This window comes from Barbatula barbatula (assembly GCF_947034865.1).
Source record: "Barbatula barbatula genome assembly, chromosome: 14".
Classification (NCBI taxonomy): domain Eukaryota; kingdom Metazoa; phylum Chordata; class Actinopteri; order Cypriniformes; family Nemacheilidae; genus Barbatula; species Barbatula barbatula.
The window spans coordinates 23287771-23312578 of NC_136777.1; the positions used below are offsets into that span (position 1 = coordinate 23287771).

Below are 24808 nucleotides of genomic sequence, written 5' to 3' on the forward strand. Positions count from 1 at the left end.
ACCTCAAGAGCCAGAGCTGAGAAACATCAGGAATTCATGCATCTATTTCAGTGGCCAGAAGTCACCATATCAGTAGGCTATTGCTTTATTTGACTAAATACAAAATGTATCATTTATATGGTTTAGACATATCCTGATTGATTCTGTTTTAAACCTCTTATTGACCTAAATAAAGAAACGACGCTCATCATCCATCTCACACAAGAAAAACTTCTGTCACCATGGTAACTGATGTTGTGTGCGCGTGTCCTGAAGCGGCCGCCGTAGCCCGTGCACGGAAACCCCGGGGCATCTCACTAACCGACGATCAGGTGCAAGAAACGCAAGATGGCGGCGATCGGCAGCTAGACAAACACTCGCAGGAAAACCGCGATGATTAAACCCGACGAAACTCAAACGCGTTTAAACAAGACAATAGAAGTGTGACGTCAGCTAGTGTGTGCACGTACTGCAGTCAGTCGATCGATCTGTCTTTCCTGAGGCGATTCTTCACATTAAAGTGAAGGTGAACTAAACGCGTCTGTGTGGATGAATATGCGCGCGAAGATCGTAAAGAGACATTTTGATGAGACAGTTCAAAGGTCAACGTTGATAAACAACTCCGCGAGCGTGTGTGAAGGCCGGCGTGGATGAGCTCGGCTGAAGTGAACTCGTGTTCGTTCTTTCTTTCTTTCTTTCTTTCTTTCTTTAGCGAGGTAAAGATGTCCGTGACTGCTAATAGCGTGTTGTGACCTGATCGCGGTGAAGATGAGCGAGACTCGTCGTCGTGTGAAGCTTTACACTCTGAATGAGGACAGACAGTGGGAGGACAGAGGGACTGGACATGTGGACACGCTGAAGGACACGACGCTGACCGTCACCGCTGAAACCGACGGTAATGTAAACCTCGCTCGTGTTCGGTTTCAGATCTTGTTTTCCAGCTATAGATTGATGTTGTGTTTAATGGAGGTGCTGTCGATCGCCGTTGTTGTTGTTGTTTGCTCTTCTGTAGGATCAGTCTTACTGGAGTCTAAGATCAAGCCCAACACCGCCTATCAGAAACAACAGGTGAGCGCCTCCTCCTGCCTCCATGACACATGTTCTGTGCGTGTACACGAGCCTTCATGAGCGTGTTGTCATGTTGACTCCTCAGGACACTCTCGTGGTTTGGTCTGAAGCTGAAAACTACGACCTGGCTCTGAGTTTTCAAGAGAAAGCTGGCTGTGATGAAATCTGGGAGAAGATCTGTCAGGTTGGTCTGCTTCACGTGTTCTGTGCTGAGATTTACGGTCCGTTCGCAGAGGAACTGGACTCACGTGTGTTTGCAAAGTATCCTCACACCTCTCTGTTAAAGGCCATGATGTCCTTCACAAGCGCTCATCCGGCTGGTGCAGGTCACTTTGAGTCGGGGCTCCAGACTCACCTGAATTCAAATGTTAGGCTCACAGACATCACCATGAGGTTTTTCGGGCATTTGTTGCCATAACGATACAAACGATGATATAAATATAACACCATTCACAGTAGGGATGTGCGCTACGACTCATTTTGTGAGTGGTTTAAACAAACCATCTGTAGCCGCGTGGTTGACCGGTCTAAAACTAAGAATTGCCCAGAAGACATATGTAATACAGTTAAAGACTAAAGCTATTAATAAAACTCTTCATATACAATATTGAATGTAGCTTAAACAGGTATACGTCTTCCACTATCCTTACGTTATGATCATTAATAGTTCTGTCATCATACTCCCCCTCAGGTTGTTTTTAACCTGGATTAATGTCTTTGTTCTGATGAACACCCAGAAAGATATTTGGAAGAATGTTCGCAATTTAAAAAAAATATAGATATTTGGAAGAATTTAGGAAATAAACATTCTCGGGCACCTTTGATTACCGTTGAATTTTTCCAACCATGTTAGTCTATGATGTCCTGGAACTGAAAATGACTAACATTCTTAAAAATATCTTTCTTTCTGTTCATCGGAACAAAGTTATAGTGCTGGGCGGTATTACCATACATTGATATAAGGGTATTTTCCAGATTCTTTCCGGTACATGACCGTATTTCTTTACCACATTTTCTACTGATCGCTAGGAAATACTGCAGTTGATAGACTTAAAATGGCCTTTTATACTGTCATATGGTGAATGAATAATGTAGAAAAAATGCCACACTAGTGTTCTATAGGTTAATAAGTCCCTCAAAATGATGGTGTTCATAAAGAGGTGTCACTCATGATGAAGAGAAGGATCAATATGCATGACAGCTGCAGTCAAAATACAGAACCTTTAAATTGTGCAAACAACATGTAACAATCCCCCCCCCATAATAACTGCAAAGCTTAGACTTCTTTAACAACTGAATAGCATGCAAAGGTAACTTGCACACATTATATTTAAGCAAATAAATAGACAACGAAATTAACCTTCTTCCCTGGTAGCACCATATGTATGTGTAGAAGTGACTTCAAGAGTTAGGAGTCCCCACACCAAAGTGAATACCATGATAGCATGTGAGGCCTGCTGTGTTTACAGTCACAATGGCTTCATGATTTCTTCAAATCACATTTTTTAATCATGAAGCAAAGGCTTAAATAAAAAATCTATGACGATGACAGCGAGAAACCTCAGTAACGCGCGACCCGTCCAGTGCACTAATCACCTCGGACCCCCTCCCACACACAACACTGGGTGGGGGGGTCACAATCTAATAGTTTTTCAACATGAAATAACACCCAGCAGTTGCAGGTTACGCATGCACAAATACTTGTGGGAAATATTTGTTTAGAAACTGGTTGTAGTCTGGAGCCCTGCCTTGAGCGGCACCACTAACTTATTTAATGTGTCTGTCGGCTGTCCCTCTACTCGTGACAACCAGAACATTTTTAGTTTGCATCAGTTTATGTCTGCTTGCCGTCATTCAGGTGCAGGGTAAAGATCCATCGGTGGAGATCACTCAAGAGCCCATGGATGAATCTGAGGAGGAGCGCTTCGAGGAGATGCCAGAGAGCAGCCATTTAATAGAGCTTCCGCCATGTGACGCGAGCCAACTGGATGAGATCGCTGAACTGGTGACGTCAGTGCTGACGTCGCCCATCCGACGGGAGAAATTGTCTCTCGCCCTGATGAGCACGGGATACATGAAAAAGCTACTTGAGCTTTTCAGAACGTGCGAGGAGTCCAACAACAGAGAAGGGCTTCATCATCTGTATGAGATTGTGCGTGGCGTGCTCTTCCTGAACAAAGCCTCGCTGTTTGAGGTGATGTTTTCAGATGACTGCATTATGGATGTGGTGGGCTGTCTGGAATATGACCCGGCACTCGTTCAGCCCAAGAGACACAGAGAGTTCCTCACGAAGACTGCTAAATTTAAAGAGGTGATCCCCATCACGGACTCGGAGCTCCGACAGAAGATTCACCAGACGTATCGAGTGCAGTACATTCAAGACATCATACTGCCCACACCGTCTGTGTTTGAGGAGAATGTGCTGTCAACGTTATCCTCCTTCATCTTCTTCAACAAGGTGGAGATTGTCAGCATGCTGCAGGTTCGTGTCCTGAATCACTTGATAATAATCTTTCACATCTGCACCAAAACATGTTTAAAGTCCCACTGAAGTGCTTTGAAATCTGCATCTTAGTTCAAACATTGATCTTCTCTGACTGGTGTTTGCCATTTTAAAATGCACGTCTCTGCTGCAGAATACTTTTATCCAAATACTAGAGGTGGCTCACATTTAACCGTCCTTCCTTTAGGGATCAAAACATATGGATAGACATCTGAGAAAAGAACGATTGTGAATTATTTCCATTGATATTGTAACTGTATTTAGCATTTAGATGAATAATTATTGACGTTATAGGCTCAGTTTGCTGACATGTTTACAAAATAATGTTTAGTTATTTACTCACGGCATCAAGACCGTGAGTAAAATCAGATAAACTCTTAGTCAAATATCTTAACAAAAACATCAAAACGTTCGAACGAAAAAATGCCTCGACCCTGTGTAGCTGTATAACAGATGTGTGTTACAGTTAACCCTGCGTTACATTGTGCCCTGCTCAGCGCTCTCCTCAAGTTAGAGAACTGGTAAAGCGTGGAGTTTTCAAATGGAAAATGTGTAAGATCCCTGGATTTACTTGGACATTAAATATATTATATTGAGTGTTTTTTGTCTTGTTGTTTGATGTCGTCCCTTTAAGAGACGCACAAATCTAATGTTCGCGACATGACAATGGATGACTTAGTCACTGAGATGGGCATTTTGCCATAATGTTGTGTGGCTATGTCTGTTTAAGAGGAAGAAGACGTGAAAGAGAACTCCGTTCACTATTTAGTTGCCTTTCTGGCTGTGTGCTTATCTCTGTAGTGATCTTCACACGGGACACCAAATAATGTAGTGAGCCGTACACAAGACACTAGAGGTGTTGTTAGTTTGGTCACATGTCATCTCAAGTGTGTGTGTGTCAGATGAACGCTCCCTCCGTCTAAATTGGGGCCCCAGTTAGGGAATTTGATCCAAATAGATCATACAGTTAGAAAAATGATGTAAATCAGCTGGTTTATTTGAAGGATTTTGTGACATTCAGATAACTTGTTGAGCCCTTTACTGTATTATCAACACAATTTATTAACGAAAGATATTCAAGAAAACGAACAACTACTAAATGCTATTAAAAGGACAGAACGGTGGAAGGGTAAACTGGAGACAATAGAAAATGTTGGTGAATGTTCTGTGTTTCTATTAAAGGGATATTTTACTGGCAAATCAAAATCTCCCCATGTTTTACTCGCCCTCAAGGCATCCTGACTGAATATGACTTTCCTCTTGAAGATTATTGCTGTCGGAGATTTAATACCACGTATGATTTCACTTCCAAGCACTAGAATGGGAGTGATCGGCATTGACTTTTTGAAGCTCCAAAAAGTGCATCCAGTAGGGATGTTAATGATTAATTGAGGATCGATTAATGGCCGATAATTATTTACCTGATAAAACGTAACAATCGTGGAGCTAAGTCTTGCGCAAAACACGCACAGCAAGCACGAGGATAAGAGAAGCGCAGGTGAAAACGTCCACTACAAACAGTGCGATGCTGTATTAAAATACAACACGTGACCAGTTTTCTCAGTAAATGTATTTCTCAAGGTGCTGTTGACTTGAGTTTCACCAGATGTCGTTAACATCCCAAATAATCCAAACATACAAATAAAACAAGTTCAAAAATGAAGTTTTCTCAAATGAAATAGAATGACACGGGAGAAGTATTGAACACTCTTACTGAAATGTATTTAATACATAAAATGCTGTTGGTAATGACGGCTTCAAGACGCCTCGCCTCCTGTATGGAGAAATAGTTTAAAATCAAGAATAAATCTGCCTCCATTGATTGTTAAAAAAAAGAAACGAGGTTCATAGGTTTTGAAGACTCAGTTATGCTAACCTGCTCTGACCAACTGTATACTTATACCTATAAAACTAATGATTCAATTACTACTAGAGCACAAAATAGTTTACTAGAGCACAAAATTCATCATAGATTTTCTCACTTTGTTTTGTTTTCTACGTTTTTTGAAAGTAGGATTTTTATGATGTTGAATTTGGTATGTTTAGCTATGTTATACCATAATTGTAGAAACTGGTTTTGTGGGTTATAATTATGCCCCCACTTCTTTCTTTGGAGTCATTCTGTGATCCATACACACATGACATACTAGCTTCTAAGTTTAAGAAAAGTCGAAAACGTCACGTTACTAGTTAGTTTCAAGGGAAACGATGTTCTTGACAAATAACCCTGCGTATGTGTCTTCTCTCGCAAGCCCTGCAAAAAAGTTCAGTCTCAGGATTTGTTTGCTTTAACCCCTGTGAGTGGGGGCAACCCACCTCCTAGCTGAATGAAAGTTTTGATTGTTTTTTCAACCGAGTCAGACCTGTCTGTATTAGGTGCGTTTGACCTACTCTACCCATCCCTGCGTTTGTGTGCACACAGGCCGATTGGTATCAAAAGCCTCAATGATTGAACCGCTTGTGGCCATTAGGGGGCCCCCTAAGAAATGCATTATCATCATCATACACATTACATTTTCAAAGTGAATGTTGCAGGTCAAATGTTTCCATAGGTGTGTGTGGTGAAGTAATTCCTCTGAATATTGTGTCTCTGCTGCTTTGTTTTGCTGTATTCTCATTTGCTTTAGAGTTCCAAAGTTTTTTTCTGGTCAGTCCCTCAAAGCAGATATTTTCTGGGAGGTGGAAGGTTCTATTGCAGATAAAGTGTTGACCGTCTTGAATGATTGTTGTGTGTATGTTTCAGGAGGACGAGAAGTTTCTGACAGAGGTGTTTGCTCAGCTGACAGATGAAGCCACCGAGGAAAACAAGAGAAGAGAGCTGGTACAACACAAACACACACAGGCCTGTCGCGATAGTCAATTTATCCACTTATCCAGCGATGTAAAAACTTGACGATGATGCAATATATTGCCATTGTGATTATATAGGCATTTGATTACATAAAAACGAATGACATTAACATTTCATCCGTCTCTGGTTCTGCCAGTGTCTGGTTCAAAAGTGGTTGCTCACGTGCTAGCGCACATACACACTCAGTGTTCTTGTTTATATATTATTTATTTAATATATATTATCATGCAGGTTCAAACCGTGTTAGATCTTCATACCGCTATACCGTTACAACCCTACTTGCTTCCCACGCTGTCATTTGCCCAAGAGACACTGCCCAGTGTGGGTTTACTTTCATAAGTTCTTAGTGGGGGAGTAATCCAAACGGTGAAGTGGTGATACTGGTGGAATATCACATGACACTCAGCCATTCATATTGGAGAACCAGAAAGGAGAGGTGTATTCTATGATTTAACATTTCTTTTGGTTTCACCTCTGCAGGTCAACTTCTTTAAAGAGTTCTGTGCATTCTCACAGACATTGCAACCACAAAACAGGGATGCTTTCTTCAAAACGCTGGCAAATCTTGGAATTTTACCTGCTTTGGAAATTGTGATGGTGAGTTCAATTGAAACCAGTCACGTGTAAATGTTTAGTTAATGATTATAGAGAGTCACTGCTACACTAAATCTATCTGATGTTCACAAATACAACAACGGAAAAAACCCATATTGAAATATGTTCTCTCCCATTTTGTAGTTTATAGTGAGTTATAAGTGTGATATTCATTCAAAAAAATCAGTTTTGTCCGTGAATGATGAATTCTGTGTATTTGAATTATTTTGCTTCCAAACGCGGCCCAATCCAAGTTCTAGTTGTGATAGAAACAGGTTGAAGTATTATAAATAAGAAATGGTATGGTCGTCATCAAATTGAATCATGAGGCAGGTGAAGATTGACAGCTACACTGTTGAAATAGTAATCATTGTAACTGAATGTTGTTTTGTGTCAGGGTATGGATGATGTTCAGGTGAAGACGGCTGCCACTGATATCTTCTCGTATCTGGTGGAATTCAGTCCTTCTATGGTGCGAGAGTTTGTCATGCAGGAGCCGCAGCAGGCCGATGATGTGAGTGTTTGACACATTGACTGATGAAATGATGATGACTCTGTTGCAATGGGCTTGAATGTTCTGCTCTGTCTTCAGGATGTTCTGCTGATTAATGTGGTGATTAAGCAGATGATCTGTGATTCGGACCCTGAGCTGGGTGGTGCCGTTCAGCTCATGGGTCTGCTTCGGACGCTCATGGACCCGGAGAACATGCTCGCTCCAGTCAACGTGAGTGACCTCTGGACTCGTGTGTACTATGGGATTTCCAGAGACCTTCTTTTCAAGCATCTCTCTACGCACATACCATCTGCTTGTTTCTCAGCTCACAGTAGGGAGTCCTCAGATGGAAACCCATGTGAATCAACCAGGAGAATTTGATTGTAATGTACGGCATGAGGCTGAACACACACCTGTGGATTGGAAGCTTGATTTAGGGTCTGATTCTAGGCTTGTCCTAACAGACTTTTGTCCGAGAAATCCTCACATGTGTGATGTCATTGTGATTATTTTACTGCTGCAGATCCCAACCTGTAAATATTGTAACGACAGGACGCCTGCAATAGCCAATGAGAGCGGGCAATTTCCCAGATGTCGAGAACTCGAGTCTAAATTATGCAAACACTACCGCTTAGCAAAACAACACAATGGCACTGATATAGTTTAAGATATTTCTGGGCAAGTTAAATTCAGTTAAGACACGTCAAACATTAATTTTAGTCTTAAGCCTGGTCTGTGAAACTGTGCCTTCATACATCAACATCCATTAGGAGAAGTGCTTCAGGTTGACCGTTTCAAGCTACATCCACAAATATGACAAAACACCAAGTAAACATTTGCTCGTGATCACGAGGCACTCAACAATGCTCCGCCGTAGTGCTGTCAGTTCACTGAGATTTGTAGGATCTTTAGAATAAGGCTCACAGTATTGTTATTGTAAGTAAAGAACATGATCATCATCATCATCATCATCACATTTGAGCTCTGAGCATTTGAAATGTAACTGCTAGATTTGTCCCACTTTTCTGCGAATAATGAAGAATGACCGAGGTCTGTGATGTGATCCTCTAAACCTCTTGTCCCTTTTGAGCACTGTCTAAAGCCACGCCTCCTCCAAAGCACACAGATGCGCTGATGACGGAACATTGTCTGTGCGCGCGAGGTGTACAAAGCAACACTTTGTGTGTGTACTTTGACAGACAAGTGAAGATCTAGGATGATAGCGTTTATTTTGACCACTGTCGATGTCATCCTTGTTGTTTGTGTTGACAGAAAACTGAGAAGAGTGAGTTTTTGAGCTTCTTCTATAAGAACTGCATGCATGTGCTGACAGCTCCGCTGCTGGCCAACACCGCTGAGGAGAACACAGGTGAGATGTGCTTCACACAAACCCTCAGATACAATCACATCATCAACCTTCATCACACCTGCCTGTGCTTTAACACAGATCTGACAGATGGATCAGCTGCGGTCAACCCCGTGTGTCCAGGTACATCTCACTTCTTTAGACCCGTGTGTGTGTGAGAGAGAGAGAGAGAGAGAGTTTGTCACATGCTCAGTCTGTCTCTCAGATAACTTTCAGACGGCTCAGCTTCTGGCTCTGATACTGGAGCTGCTGACCTTCTGCGTGGAGCACCACACATACCACATCAAGATGTACATCATGAACAAAGATCTGCTGAGGAGAGTGTTGACTCTCATGAACTCCAAACACACTTTCCTGGCGTTGTGTGAGTATCTCTGCGTCATCCACGTCACTATTGTGTAATCGTAACGTTTAATATTCACAGTATTCTCAACAGGGCTTTGAAGTATTCCGGATCTCCGGCTTCTGTCGTTTGGCTGCAGATTAGATTGAGCTAAAAAACTATTACATTTAAAAAAAGCTTCTTGATATCACAGTTTATAGGTTCGCCTACCAATGGTATGAGAGGAACACAGCTTTCACTCTCAACCAATAAAACATTATTAGCCAATCAGAATTGAATTGGGGCGGGTCTTGATTGCCCAGTTTGCAGGACGGAGAAAAAGTTTATAAAGCCTGGAGCGGGGTGCAGCTTTAAGTCTGTTACATATATGACATGCACAAGTTGGAGACTGACATAAAGATGTCGTGTTGTTTCGGCAAATCATTAAATCAGACCTCCGCTTCCACTCCTGTGCGTCACACACACTGCTCATGGGCTCGCACTAGTTTCAAATCCAGATATCAAGGCATTTAAAAACAGGTCTGTCAGGAGATTGATTTCTAAAGTGCTACAAAAACATTAAGGGAACACCTAAATCACACAACATTAGATCTCAATGAACAAAATATCCAGGTTAAATCTCTTCACTTACATACTTTGCATAACTTGCGAGAACAAAATAATGTGACAGTGGTCAATGAAACACATTCAGGGCAGGAATTACAGTAAAATCACTGTAGAAAAATTGAAATATTGGCTCATTTAGAGTAAAGTCTCTCGAGCCTTCATTGGTCCATGGCCATTAGGTAATAGGTGGGTGTGTTATATAGTGCCACCCGGCCTGTGGGAAATAACACGTCATTTTATTTAGCTGAGGTGAAGTCAGATAAGATGCTATTTACACTGTTTAAATAGTACTAAGTTATGTTACACTAAGTGAAAATAGCAGCATTTCTTAGCAATATGCTATTTACACTAATAGCTGTAGGAACTATTTCCTTTGGATTAGATTTTTACTTCTAAATAGTGCCAGATTATGTTACTATTTGCTCCTCAGTGTTGTTGTGCATTAAACATTATGCAATAATAACAGACAGTAAATCATTATATTTATAAAAACTATTAAATTGATGGCAACTTATTGAGATATTAAAGCCCTACACCCCTAACCTTACCCTAAACCTAAAGTTTAGGAATAATACATTTTAAGTCTTAAATAAATTTTATTGAAAAAAAATGTTTTTGTTTATGATCTGTAAAGTAATTAAAAAGGTTAAAGAAGGTTTTCTGCGGGACAAGAACCCCAGTCTCCCATGCCGCACTATACAGACTTTACACTTTATGCAACTCGAGTTGATGTTGAAAATGGAGTCAATCTTATATTGGTGGGCGGAGCTATTGTAAATATTCCCTGCCAACAAGGCGAATAGACACGACGTAAAAAAAACTATAACATGTGAGCAGCATAACCGCAGAACGAAAGCGCAATTGGCCTGGACTATACCGAGCCCTTTATCGTCATTTCTGTGCCCTATAGTAACTTGGTGCAGCGGTACCAGCGGCTAGCGCTCGTCAATGTCAAAACCTTGACCAATCAAATGAGAAAGACAGTTTACGCAATTCCAGCCAATCAAATCACAGAGGCCAAGCAGACTGAAGAAGACCAAACTGCAGCCAATCGGCAGGCGGGCGCGTAACAGTAACCACGTGTGAATTGCAGTGCGGAAATTACTGTAGTGAGACGTAAGAAGACATTTATTTGTGCTATTGCTCATAATCATTTGTTCTAATTTTGTTACTGATTGACTATCATTATTACAACAGTAAGGCTAATATTTTGATGGTATTATAATCTTAGATTACATAGGAAAAACCAAACGAATAACTAGACATTATTATTTATTTATTACTTTGTGTAAAAAGGCTTTGAGCCAGCTTGTGACTAGTGGAGGCTCGTCCGTAAGTTAAAGTTAATTGTACTTTAGTCTTACTTTAGCAATTTGGTTTACTTGAACATTTTGTCATAGTTGGTTAATGTTTTTGTCTGGTTTGTCTTATCATTGTTTGTTTATTTGTAGATTGGCTTATGACTATTGTTTTGTAGTTAACTTGGGTTAGTAATTTTGTTAGTTCAGGTTGCCAATTTATTTTGTTTGGGGGGATGCTTTGGTTGGCCCAGTGTTGTTGGAGAGGGCGTGGAGAGCCATGTGTTCATTTTGTTTGGTTAGCTTTGTAGCTAAATTTGGTTAGCAATTCACTTTGGGCGTTTTCTGGGTTTTTGTTTAGGTGGGAGTCCTCTCCTGTTGAGGCTTATCAACGAGTGTCAACATGAGGCTTGTGGTGTTTTTGTTTTAGGTGGCAGTGAACGTGGGTAGAGCTTCCCTTTCTCCCTTACATCGGCTCTGGAGCACCTCCGTGGATGTGAAGGGGCTGCTAGTTTCTGGTTGTCTTTTCCACTCCACTGGTTTTGTGTGCATAAAAACCCCACCACATGTGACTGCACGAAGACTAGGGGCCAGTTAGTTAGTTGTTTTTGGAGGATAGAGGGGTGTGGCTCCTGTCCTTAAACCCAGACTGACAGCAGGTGAGTTGTGTGTTTTTTGGGGCATTTGTAATAGTTGTATTGGTTGAGGAAAATGTATTTTGTTCTGAGTAGATTTGTTAAGGCTCCTTCAGAGTTAGCCTTAGAGTTGTGTACTAAGGAGCAGTTATTTGAAATTGCTGAACATTATCAGATTAAGATAAAAAACTTAAAGAAACTGTTAAAGCTGGATTAAAGCAAGGCCTTAGAGAAGTAGGTGCTTTTGTGGGTCAGTCTGCTAGTAGTGAGGGTGCAAGCTTTCATTCTAGCCCTTCATTAACTTTTGAACAACAATGGGAGCTGTTGCAAATGCAGTTAGAAATAGCATGATTGCAAAATGCCAATAGACCAGGAGTACTACAGTTTGATGTTTCACAGAATCTTCGTTTGTTGCCTAAATTTGAGGAGTCCGATCCAGATACAAACTTAACTTTATTTGAGTGTATTGCAGAAGCTAGAGCTTGGTCAGATTTGGACATGACTATATTGTTGCAATGTGTACTCACAGGTAAATAAACGTTTTCATCATTGAGTGTAGCCGACAGTAAAGTTTATGTTAAAGTTAAATCAGCAGTGCTGAAGGTCTACGAGCTTGTGCCGGAGGCATAGCGTCAACGTTTTCGTCATAGGAAAAAGCTAGATTCACAACCCTATTCTGAGTTTGTTCGTGATTTGACTTCTGCATTTAATCGTTGGTGTACAGCTTCTAAAGTTAGCACTTTTGAGGGTCTGTCTAACTTGATTGTGTTAGAACAGTTAAAAAATTCTGTGTCTGATCAGGTTGCTACATACATCAATGAACGTAAAGTTAAGTCTCCAAGTGATGGAGCAGTTCTTGCAGATGAGTACAGGCTAACGCATAAAAGCCATTTTGAGTCAAACAGTGACATGTACCATTGAAAAAGTGGTACTGCTAGGAATATTAGGGCACCTTTTTTTGGAGCTTCTTTCCAAAGACCTGCTCAGATGTTTGGTTCTAGGGGACCCAAAGCACCAGTTAATGCTCATACCTGTCGCTACTGTATAGTTGAAGGACATTGGAAGGAAGATTGTCCTCTACTGAAATCAAAAAAGTTTGGTCAAGTTAAACCTGCTTCGGTGGCAGCTCCTGTTACAGCCTCTGGCCACCAGTGTGAGATTTTTCAGCCACTTTTGAGTTTGGTTCTCAGTCTTCCCACTGTGATTTTTCAGCCTTTATTTCAGATGGTGTAGTGTCCCTGGTAGATGGCAACCAAAATGTTCCAAGTAAGATCTTAAGTGATACTGGAGCTCTAGATTCGTTTATTCTGGAATCTTTTTTGTTGTTCTCTAAGGAGTCTGATACTGGCAGTTGTGTAATGGTATGCGTCATGGGCTTAGTTCCATTCTCTTCTCCTTTGCATGAAGTTACCCTTAAGTGTGGTCTGGAAGACATTTACATTTTACATTTAGTCATTTAGCAGACGCTTTTATCCAAAGCGACTTACAGATGAGGAAACATTGGAAGCAATTATAACAACATAGGCAACGAAAAATACATAAGTGCATCAAACTAGTCCATTAAAGCCTAGCACAGTATAAAAGCTAAGAATAGCGAGGTTAGTAATCTTTCTTTTTTTTATTTTTATTTTTTTTATTTTTATTTTTTTATTTTTATTTTTTTAAAGAAGGAAAGGGAAGAGAATTAGGAAAAACTCAATCAGCAACGTGTTGACGGAAGAGATGCGTTTTTAGGTGTTTTTTAAAGATGGCAACCGAGTCTGCTGATCTTGTAGCAGCTGGTAGATCATTCCACCAATGTGGAACCGATCCAGTGAAGGTACGGGAGAGTGACTTTTTTCCTTTTTGGGATGGTACCACTAGTCGTTGTTCCTTTGCAGACCGCAGTGATCTGGCAGGAACATAGATCTGCATTAGCGAGTGGAGATACGATGGTGCAGATCCGGTGTTGGTCTTGTAGGCCAGGAGCAAGGCCTTGAACTTTATGCGGGCGGCAACAGGGAGCCAGTGTAACCTGATGAAGAGCGGAGTTACATGCGCTCTCTTCGGTTCATTGAAGACCACTCTTGCCGCCGCATTCTGGATCATCTGGAGAGGTTTGATTGTGCAAGCAGGAAGTCCAGCCAGAAGCGCATTGCAATAATCCAGTTTGGACAGGACAAGAGCCTGGACTAGGACTTGCGTAGAGTGCTCCGATAGGAATGGTCTAATTTTCCTAATGTTGTAGAGGATGAATCTACAGGACCGGGTGGTGCTGGCAACATGACTTGTGAGGTTAAGCCGATCATCGATTACCACTCCCAGGTTTCTGGCTGTGCTGGACGGTGTAATCGTTGATGAGCCTAGTTGAATGGCAAGGTTGTGGTTAATCTTTGGGTTGCCCGGGATCACAAGCAGTTCCGTTTTTGCAAGGTTTAGCTGCAGGTGATGATCCTTCATCCAAAGCGAGATGTCACTAAGGCATGCCGCGATGCGAGCAGCGACCGTCGGATCGTCCGGTTGAAATGACAAGTAGAGTTGTGTGTCGTCCGCATAGCAGTGATAGGAGAAGCCATGCTTCTGAATGACCGAGCCGAGGGATGTCATGTAAATGGAGAAGAGTAGCGGTCCAAGCACTGAGCCCTGTGGCACCCCCGTGTTGAGCTGTTGGGACGCGGAGACCTCATCTCTCCAGGATACTCTGAATGACCTACCCGAGAGGTAGGACTCAAGCCATTGCAACGCCATTCCAGAGACACCCATAGCACTGAGAGAAGCCAGGAGGATGTGATGATTGACAGTGTCAAAGGCAGCAGACAGATCCAGTAGGATGAGCACAGAAGACATGGATGATGCTTTTGCCAGTCTCAGGGCTTCGATGACTGAGAGCAGTGCAGTCTCTGTGGAATGACCGGTCTTGAACCCAGACTGATTGCTGTCCAGGAGGTTGTTTTGCATGAGAAAGGAGGAGAGCTGATTGAACACAACTCGCTCCAGGGCTTTGGCGATGAAGGGAAGAAGGGAGACAGGCCTGTAGTTTTCTAGCAGTGTAGGGTCCAGGGTGGGTTTCTTTAGAAGCGGTGTGATGCGGGCCTCTTTGAAAGCTGTGGGAAATGTCCCAGTGGTGAGCGAAGAGTTGATGATGTGGGTCAGAGCAGGCACAACCGTTGGAGAGATGGCCTGGAGGAGATGGGTAGGGATGGGATCCAGTGGGCAGGTGGTAGGGTGGTTGGAGCCAATGATCTTTGAGACATCAGCTTCAGACAGAGGAAAAAAGGCAGGGAGCACACACGTGTCAGGGATGTGGGCGGGTTCGACAGATGGTGGCGTAGAGAACTGGCTGCTGATGGCAGTAGTTTTCTTTACGAAGAACGATGCAAAATCAGCAGCTGTTAACTCCGATGAAGGTACGGGAGCAGGCGGACAGAGGAGAGCAGAGAAGGTTTTGAAGAGCGTTCGAGAGTCCGGAGAGTTGCAGATCCTAGAGTGGTAGTAATCTGTTTTTGCAGAGGTGACATCTACAGAGAAAGAAGAGAGAAGAGATTGGTAGAGAGAGAGGTCTGCAGGGTCTTTTGACTTGCGCCATTTTCTCTCAGCTGACCGGAGGGTGGCGCGATGCTCACGCAGTACATCCGATAACCAGGGAGCCGACGGGGATGGACGGGCTGGTCCAGATGCAAGAGGGCATAGGTTGTCCAAGCAGGATGAAAGCGTGGAACACAGAGTGGTTGTGGCATTGTCTGTATTCAAAAGAGAGAGCTCATCAGAGGGGGGGAGTGCAGAGAGGACAGCAGAGGAAAAACAAGAGGGAGGGAGAGACCGCAGGTTGCGCCGGAAGGTGACCATCGGTGAGACATCTGCGATATCCGGAGCAGTGAGGTCGAGGTCAAGGGTGACGAAGAAGTGATCAGACGTGTGCAGCGGGGTGACCTGAGGGTGATGAGTGGAGCAGTACCTTGTGAAGATCAAATCTAGATGGTTTCCAGACTTGTGGGTTGCTGATGTGGAAACCTGCTCGAGGAGAAATGATGCGGTCAGGTTGACGAAGTCAGCAGCCTGTGGCTTTCCAATGTGGATGTTGAAGTCGCCTAGTACCACCAGGGGAGTACCATCCTCAGGGAAGGATGAAAGAAGCACATCCAACTCCTCCAAGAAATGTCCAAGCTGACCTGGGGGACGATATATAACTACAAAATGACTTTTAACAGGGTGGGTGATAGTAACAGCATGAAACTCGAAGGAGCTGTTGTCACACAAGGGTGTTAGCTGATTGAATTTCCAGTCTTTGGGGATGAGTAGACCGGTGCCTCCACCCCTTCCTGTGATGCGAGGGCTGTGGGAGAAAGTGTGGTTATGGGAGAGGGCAGCGGGAGTGGCAGAGTCCTCTGGTTTGATCCATGTTTCTGTAAGTGCTACAATGGAAAGACCAGAATGTTTAACGAAAGCTGTAAAGAAATCAGCTTTGTTCACAGCAGATTGGCAGTTCCACAATCCTATTGGGAAAGTAGAAGGGGCAGTTGCTAGAAGTGATACATTGTGAAGGTTATTAGCATTGCGTCGCCTTCGGCATGCGGCAGATGATTTACGTGTTGTGATAACAGAAAGGATTTTAAAACACATATTTAAGAGAAGCAGAAAGAAAATAGGGAGAAACATTAAAGATAACAATAAAGGAATAAGTGTTAGTGCAAACAGTAAGACAAAAAGTGCAGGGGTTGATACAAAACAGCAAAAATAATAATACAAAAGAAGTGCAATACTCAAGTGCCGTGTCGGTGTCCGGGCTCGGTGGAGTCGCGCGCAGGTAGAGTCGATGTCTTTACTCTCTTCGGTCTTCACGCGATGAGGGCTGCACGCGACCGCTGCCGCGGTGGGTAGACGCTTTTAAAATACGCGTCTAATTACGTAAATTCAACAGGCCCCGCCCTCAGATAACACGCGCACACAAAGCAAACAAATGAAACTAGCCCAATAACGAACGAAGGACCGATACTACCCGCGGTTTCACCACGTGACAGAGCGGAAGTAAATACAAAGCGATTTCTCAGTTTAACACAGTTCTAAAACTCAACAAGACACAATTTAAATACACTTACACAGTTCTGTACGCTTCTGCTGCTAAATTGCTTCTCCTACAGATTGAACACTACTCTCCGTTTATATAACGGTGCTGCCGTTTGGCCCCGCCCTCAGATAACACGCGCACACAAAGCAAACAAATGAAACTAGCCCAATAACGAACGAAGGACCGATACTACCCGCGGTTTCACCACGTGACAGAGCGGAAGTAAATACAAAGCGATTTCTCAGTTTAACACAGTTCTAAAACTCAACAAGACACAATTTAAATACACTTACACAGTTCTGTACGCTTCTGCTGCTAAATTGCTTCTCCTACAGATTGAACACTACTCTCCGTTTATATAACGGTGCTGCCGTTTGGCCCCGCCCTCAGATAACACGCGCACACAAAGCAAACAAATGAAACTAGCCCAATAACGAACGAAGGACCGATACTACCCGCGGTTTCACCACGTGACAGAGCGGAAGTAAATACAAAGCGATTTCTCAGTTTAACACAGTTCTAAAACTCAACAAGACACAATTTAAATACACTTACACAGTTCTGTACGCTTCTGCTGCTAAATTGCTTCTCCTACAGATTGAACACTACTCTCCGTTTATATAACGGTGCTGCCGTTTGGCCCCGCCCTCAGATAACACGCGCACACAAAGCAAACAAATGAAACTAGCCCAATAACGAACGAAGGACCGATACTACCCGCGGTTTCACCACGTGACAGAGCGGAAGTAAATACAAAGCGATTTCTCAGTTTAACACAGTTCTAAAACTCAACAAGACACAATTTAAATACACTTACACAGTTCTGTACGCTTCTGCTGCTAAATTGCTTCTCCTACAGATTGAACACTACTCTCCGTTTATATAACGGTGCTGCCGTTTGGCCCCGCCCTCAGATAACACGCGCACACAAAGCAAACAAATGAAACTAGCCCAATAACGAACGAAGGACCGATACTACCCGCGGTTTCACCACGTGACAGAGCGGAAGTAAATACAAAGCGATTTCTCAGTTTAACACAGTTCTAAAACTCAACAAGACACAATTTAAATACACTTACACAGTTCTGTACGCTTCTGCTGCTAAATTGCTTCTCCAGAAGAGGAAGAGGGTGATGTAGCTGTTGGGGTTAGACCCCAGTTGCCAGTAGAGGGAGTCCACATGATTTTGGGGAATGACTTTGCAAGTAGTAAGGTGTTGGCAGATGGCAAACTAAACATACATTTAGGAAGCAACCTTTAGTGCCCCTGAAAGGGTATCTCCAGATTGCAGCTGTGTGTCTCCTGAGGTATTTCCAGTTTGTGCTGCTACCCGCGCTGCCTGTCGTAAGGAGGTTGAGAGTAAGCCAGAAAGTCTTGAGTTTCCAGTTAAACTCCAGACAGAACAGTAGACTAGTTCTAGAGATTCATTGATAGCTGAGCAAAAGGCAGATACTACCTTGGCTGATCTGTTTGATAAAGTTGTTCCTGATTCAGTGGTGAGGAATATTGCTCAGTGTTATTTTCTTCTTGATGGGCTGTTGGTCAGGAAATGGGTTCCACACTATGACCAGGGTCTGGGAGAACCGTTTTTTCAAATAGTTGTACCTACTACTTTGCGAAATAAAGTGTTGCAAACTTCACATGGTGATGTGGCAGGTCACATGGGTGTTCGTAAATCTTATGATCGCATACTCCGTTATTTTTTCGGGGCACGTTTAGAGCGGGATGTAGTTCAGTTTATTAAAACTTGTCATACGTGTCAGCGCACAAGCAAGCCAAACTAAGTTGTAAATCCAGCACCTTTTTATCCAATACCAGCCATAGGGCAACCTTTTGAGCATCTTATTATCGATTGTGTTGGGCCTTTACCACAGTCCAAGTCGGGTCATAGCTACTTATTAACTGTTATGTGTCAAGCAACTAGATATCCGGCAGCTTTTTCCTTGCGTACCATAACTTCAAAATCAGTAGTTAAAGCGTTAACTCAATTAATTTAAACATTTGGGATTCCAAAAATCATCCAGTCAGATCAGGGATCTAACTCTATCTCCCATTTATTTTCTCAGGTACTGGTGAAAGAGAAACTAGAATGTTCTCAAAGGGAAATTAAATTAAGATATGACGGACAGGCTGAGCTGCGTGAGTTTAGTCCCAGTGTACTTGCTCTTTTGCCTCTTGTAAATTGACCTTTTCAGGCAAAATACTGTGGTCCTTTTACTGTGTTGCGCAAAGTGTCAGATCTTATTGAAACCCCTGGTCGTAGGAAGTCCTCTAAATTGTGCCATATGAACCTGTTAAAATGTTATCAATCCTGTGATCTAAGAAAAGTTGAAGGGACACCAGCAGTGAGGTCAGCGTTGACTGCTGCTCCAGTCACTACATCTGGTGGCTTTAAATTTTTGGAGGGGGGAGAAGAGGAGGTAGTTATGGTTTCGGAGGAGGTTTTACTAGGTAGGCTGAAAAACTCCCAGAGTTTGCGAAACCTTGGGGTTTTGGTAGATCATTTAAACTCTGAGAAACGTGATGAATTGGTTGCTCTTATCAGAAACTACCCCGTTTTGTTTTCTGACACCCCATCACAAACCCACTTAATTGAGCATGATATAGACATCGGTGATGCTAAGCCTATCAAACAGAGATTTTATCGTTTATCTGAGGAGAAGAGACTGCAATTGGAAACAGAGGTGCAGTATATGTTGGACAATGGTATTGCTGAGCCATGTTGTTCAAATTGGGCTTCACCCTGTCGTCTGGTCAAAAAGTCTGATTCTACTTTCATACCCTGCATTGATTATAGAAACATTTACAGTGTTACTAAAGCAGACCTTTACCCTCTTCCTAGGATGGAGGACCAGGTTGACTATAAATTTGGCAAAATGTGAGTTTGCCAAAGCTACAGTCACATACCTAGGCAAGGTGGTTGGTCAGGGTGTTGTCTGTTGACTGATGCGATTCCTGGGAATGGCGGGGTACTACCGTGCTTTCTGTAAAAACTTTTAGGTGGGAGTGTCCCCACTGACCAATCTGTTGAAGACCAAGGCTGAATTTATCTGGTCCACCCAGTGTCAAGAGGCATTTGAGGCAGTTAAGGCTCTCTTGTGTTTGGCACCCGTGTTGGCAGCACCAAATTTTGGGAAACCTTTCAAATTGCAGGTAGATGCATCAAATCGGTGCTGGGGCTGTACTTCTCCAGGAAAATGATGAAAACGTTGAGTGTCCAGTCAGTTTCTTCTCCCGGAAATGTAATAAGTTTCAACAAAACTACTCTGTAATGGAGATGGAGGCTTTAGCGCTCATTTGGGCTTTACAGCACTTTGAAGTCTATGTCGGTTGCGGTTTGACCCCTTTAACTGTGTTCACTGACCACAACCCACTCGTTTTTCTTAAGTCCCTGCAAAATCCCAACCAGCGCCTGATGCGTTGGGCTTTGTTCTTGCAACCATTCAACCTTGATATTAGACACATTAGTGGTAAGGATAATATCATTGCTGATGCCCTGTCCCGTGCTCCTTTAACCTAGAATCTCTGCTGACCCCTACTGGTTGTCTGCGCCTCTGTCTCTTAAATTGCTCCCCATGTACCAGGGCTGCCGAGTTTGAGGGGCGAACAGTCACCCAGGGGACACGAGGTGACTTTCATGAGCTGGATCTTTCTTTTTGGGGAACTTTGGAATGTTAGGCAAAGTTTTGGGCTGAGGGTGGCACCCTCATTTTAAGGAGGGGTTGTCACGGCCCCTCCTCTGCTTTGCAGGGGTGGTTCCTCCTGTAGGCAGAGGAGGGTGGTTAGTGATTGGAGCCACCTGGGCTCAGGGTATTTAAATTGCTTCATTAACGATTCTCGCTCTCCCTCTGCTCCTCCAGGTATGATCCTGTTTTGTTTGTTCTTTACCTTATGACATTATCACACCTCATTCTTTTTTCTTTGTTTAAAGTTAATAGTTTTGGTTTACAATAAAGAAAACCTGTTTTGGCCTATACCTTGTTGTGTGTGTCCCCTCATTTTTGCCACAGGCTATGAGCCAGCTTCTGACAGTGGGCAATTACAATGTTTGTCAGGTCCGGTAATGTAGAAATCAATGAATGCATAATGATCGTCATAATCGCCAAGTCTACCTACTCCATGCGTGAGAAGCTGTTTCAGCAACAGCTGCACGTCTCTATGTAAAAACCTGATCTATTTGAATTTGACGTGTTGAAAAGAACACAGTTATCACGGTGCTAAAAAGGTTTAAAGTGGCACAGGAGTGTTCATAGTCTCAGATGTGATTGAACGTGTGTTTGTTCAGGTGCTTTGCGCTTCATGAGAAGAATCATCGGGCTGAAGGATGAGTACTATAACCGCTACATCGTGAAGGGAAACCTGTTTGAGCCTGTTATCAACGCCTTGTTGGACAATGGGACCCGGTACAACCTTCTGAACTCGGCCATCATCGAGCTCTTTGAGTTCATCAAAGTGGTGAGAACATCATGCTGTGTCTGAAGAACATCGTCTGTGTTCCTCTGAGCTCTCCTCAGCTCTCACGTGTGTCCTTTTGTTGTCAGGAGGACATCAAGTCTCTCATCGCACACATCGTGGACAACTTCTACAAAGCGCTGGAGTCCATCGAGTACGTGCAGACATTTAAGGGTCTGAAGGGCCGATACGAGCAGGAGAAAGACAGACAGAGTCGAGGACTCGGCAGGTGCTCCACCCTCACGGCAACTGGCTGAAAGCGCATACACTTGCACGTGGCTCCCATGAATATTGATGAGAACTGTCTTGCAGGTATCGCAGGGAGGCAAACTCATTTGAGGAGGACGAGGACATGTGGCTGAATGAAGACCAGGAAGAAGAGGACGCAGATTTTGACAAGTGCAAGACAGATTACGGGAAGTACATGGAGAGTGAGAAAGGTATTCCGGCTCTGAAAAACACTGACAATGAGATTTACTTGCTTAAAGCTAGGAAACCATTTCCACTCGTGTATCCGTAGTTTCAACTAGAAATTCTACTCGTCCTTTGTTTGTTCATTTTATTTAAAGGTCCAGAGTGTAATTTTTGGGATGATCTATTGATAGAAATCAAACTTCTATACACAGCTATGTTTTCAGAGGTGTATAAGTGAAGCCTTATGTTTTTATTTCCTTAGAATGAGCTGTTTCTGTCTACACACACCGCCGGTCCCCTTGTTCTGTCAGCCGTCGTAGTGTTTCTAAAGGGAGGGAGTTAGCGACAACCTTGGCGCTAAATATTACTGACTGGACCTTTAAATGTTGCTTATTAATGTACTTTATTTTGTTTTACATGACTCATCAGTCGTCATTTCCTCTGTAATCTTTACTCAAAATATTTTTTAAGAACTCAATTATCTAACAATTTATTATAAAAACGAAGACGTAAACCAAAAACAATTCCGACCCATCTTCACGTTTTCTCTGCATCTGGAGTTCAGCGTTCAGCATCAGTTGAAATGATGATACCTGTGGAACAGATGTCAGGCATGTTTAGATCATCATATTTTTGATGTGGTAATGGTGTGATAGTGCTGTACTCGACCTACGGCCTATCGCCTAATCGCAGCCATGCTGATATGGAGCACTGTCACTCCATTACCACAGCGATATTTCATTAGTGTGGAGAAGGTTTTACTTCAAATGAACTGAATATAACTCGACACATTTATAAGGCATGAAGAAATGATTATCAGGAAAAAACCTTTACATGCAGTATGCTGTTTTAATCCTTAAAGAGGAGTTTAGGGGATCAAACTTTCAGTTCGGTTATGTGTTGCAACAGAGTCCTTAAGTTACTCTTTGACCTTTAAGACAATAAGAAGGGACCCGATGACTGATATTATGTTTATAGAAGAGGACGACGTAATGAGTGATGCATCTTTTTTCAGTTAAAGAAAGTCAAGACAAAGAGAATCATCCCAAGCGGACGTCCACAGGCTGCTTTAAGTTCACCTTCTCTCATCCTCCAGAGACTGCCACCAACAGCGCCAAACCTCCGCCTTCATCTTCGTCCAACAGCACCAAACCAACAGCTCCGGTCTCCAGCAGCCAGCCTCCGAGGGTACGTTACGCCTGTTTTTAAAAACACATATTCATTCACTGCAGGATTTATCTTGTAACCCGCGCATGTTTTTATCAGACTGGACTGGTGGGCCTCGTGGACTATCCAGACGATGAAGATGAAGAAGAACATGATGAAGAGGAGCAGTCACCACGGAAACGGCCTCGTCTAGGCTCATAAGGCCAGCTGCGGTCTTGTTTCCATTGTCTCTCAGTCTCTACCTCACCTGAAGCAGAGGCGCTCATCCCTTTCCTTTTCAATAAGCCAATGATGGCAGCAGTCATGCTGCAGGAGCTGATGGGACAGCCGCACAGGCTAGCAGGACTAGTCGCAGTACTGAATGCTGACAGGCTCACACACTCTGGGGCTGTAAAAGTGACATCGGTCATGAAAGTACTGTGCCGTGTTCATTTCCTCCTTTTAAATCATGTGTCTTGAATGTTTTTTTCAGTAATAATAATAATAACAGTGCCGTGTCTGCTGCACATCAGAGCCGGAGGCGTTATTCCCATGTCTGAAATATAAAGAGGTGGCCATGTTGAAAATAAGAAATAATTTTTTGCTCATTCTCTCCTCGGGGTGGACTGATGACAATACTGTACTGCAGTCGGACATCGTCATCATCATCAATAAGGATGTTTATCAACCTGAAAAGATTACAGCAGTTGTGTTCATCCATCAACATTGGACTTGACAGGCGCACGTTTTAAAATGTTTAGATTTAAATATTAAAATCATTTTTCTTCATTTTTTGTACAATTTCCTACCAGCACATTTTCGTTAAAACCATTTGTATAAATTTAAAATTTTTACAGTTTTCAGATTAAATTTAGTCCTGAAATAAACAAAGGATTCAAGTCATTGACTAGCAGCTCAAGCAGAATGTTTTCATAGAGGGTATGGACGTGTCGTCACTTGACCATGTGAGCACGCCGGACACACCCCCGCGGGTGGCAAAACACTCCGCAAAATGACGGCTTACAATATTGGGAAACGCAGATCTGTGCAACTTTTCATTGTCCAGGATCACGGGATTCCTTTGGCAGCCGTAAGGATTCCGTCGAGTCCAGCTGCTCAGCAAATTATTGTGTTTAAGTCCTGGTTTCTTTGTTTCTCCTCAGCCATTTGCCACCCAGGGGGGCGTGTCCCAACATGTTCATGTGGGAAAGTGACGTCAATGCATATCCTCTATTCTCATGTATCATATGAAAATGAAAATGGAAAAAAATTTAAAGGACAGATGGGATATGGAGTCACCCCAGACTTAAAATGATTGAATCATTATATTTCATGAAAAAGCACAGTGGTCGAGAGGACATGAAAGGGAAGCGTTTTTTCAGTGTTCTGGTTTGTTTTTGTTCATTCAGATTTGTTGCAGTTAAATATCCAAAAACTAGGCCAGTGTTATATATTCTGATGGTTTGAGTACTTAAAATATCTCAAATGTTTCAGACTATTTGTAAATCGTGAGAAGATTGTAGTTTTAACCAGTGACACAGGGCCATGTCTGGCAGTCGCCTGTCAATGACGTCATATCCGCGTTACTAAAGACACTAGATGGGCTGTGTGTCGTCTGTTAAGGCTGCGTCCTTGTGTCCTCCGGAGGTCTCATCCTCTAAAGGATTTTCGGTATACGGAGAATTCTGAACTTCCATGTCCTTTGTAGGTGAAAGTGATTTCTACGTGATCTTAAGAGGTCAAACTTTGATTAATTTCTACCCTAAACAATGCCAAATGAGTTTTTTTACTCGCAGATATAACAAAATACATGATCATTAATCACAAGATCATTTTAATCCGGTGGGTTAACAGACACACTTTCATAAACAAATAACTACAAAACACAAATAACTCCTTAATCAATTAATGACTTCTTTATCCAAGCAAAAAAAATGTGTAGTTTTATTTCTTTACAAGTAAAGAAAAGAGCAGGTGGAGAAGTGAAAGTTTAAAGAGAGTGTGGTGAGATAACGT

The 24808-nt window shown here is 42.7% G+C and overlaps 1 protein-coding gene across 3 annotated transcripts; it reads left to right on the top strand.

Annotated features, from left to right (window-relative positions):
* The first annotated feature begins 260 nt into the window (after positions 1 to 260).
* On the top strand, positions 261 to 23704 carry ppp4r3b (protein phosphatase 4, regulatory subunit 3B). 3 transcript variants are annotated; one of them, XM_079473807.1, is made up of 17 exons: positions 261 to 581; positions 692 to 874; positions 992 to 1047; positions 1133 to 1231; positions 2906 to 3529; positions 6294 to 6371; positions 6882 to 6998; positions 7393 to 7509; positions 7588 to 7719; positions 8761 to 8857; positions 8936 to 8977; positions 9060 to 9218; positions 21066 to 21235; positions 21322 to 21461; positions 21545 to 21672; positions 22662 to 22834; positions 22913 to 23704. In XM_079473807.1, exons 2-17 carry the CDS (start codon positions 748 to 750, stop codon positions 23012 to 23014), a joined length of 2361 nt encoding a protein of 786 aa, XP_079329933.1. In that variant the 5' UTR covers positions 261 to 581; positions 692 to 747; the 3' UTR covers positions 23015 to 23704. The 3 variants fall into 3 exon arrangements, with proteins under 3 accessions (XP_079329933.1, XP_079329932.1, XP_079329931.1); XM_079473806.1 differs by having other exon boundaries at positions 275 to 505; XM_079473805.1 differs by having other exon boundaries at positions 299 to 874; positions 8761 to 8977; positions 22913 to 23698.
* The last annotated feature ends 1104 nt before the right edge of the window (positions 23705 to 24808 follow it).

Bases quoted from the DNA above. Each gene is read 5' to 3' on its own strand.
- ppp4r3b (XM_079473805.1), top strand. From the start codon at position 748: ATGAGCGAGACTCGTCGTCGTGTGAAGCTTTACACTCTGAATGAGGAC. The intron at 875-991 runs GTAATGTAAACC...GCTCTTCTGTAG, and splicing joins CGTCACCGCTGAAACCGACG to GATCAGTCTTACTGGAGTCT. The intron at 6,372-6,881 runs GTACAACACAAA...TCACCTCTGCAG, and splicing joins AAAACAAGAGAAGAGAGCTG to GTCAACTTCTTTAAAGAGTT.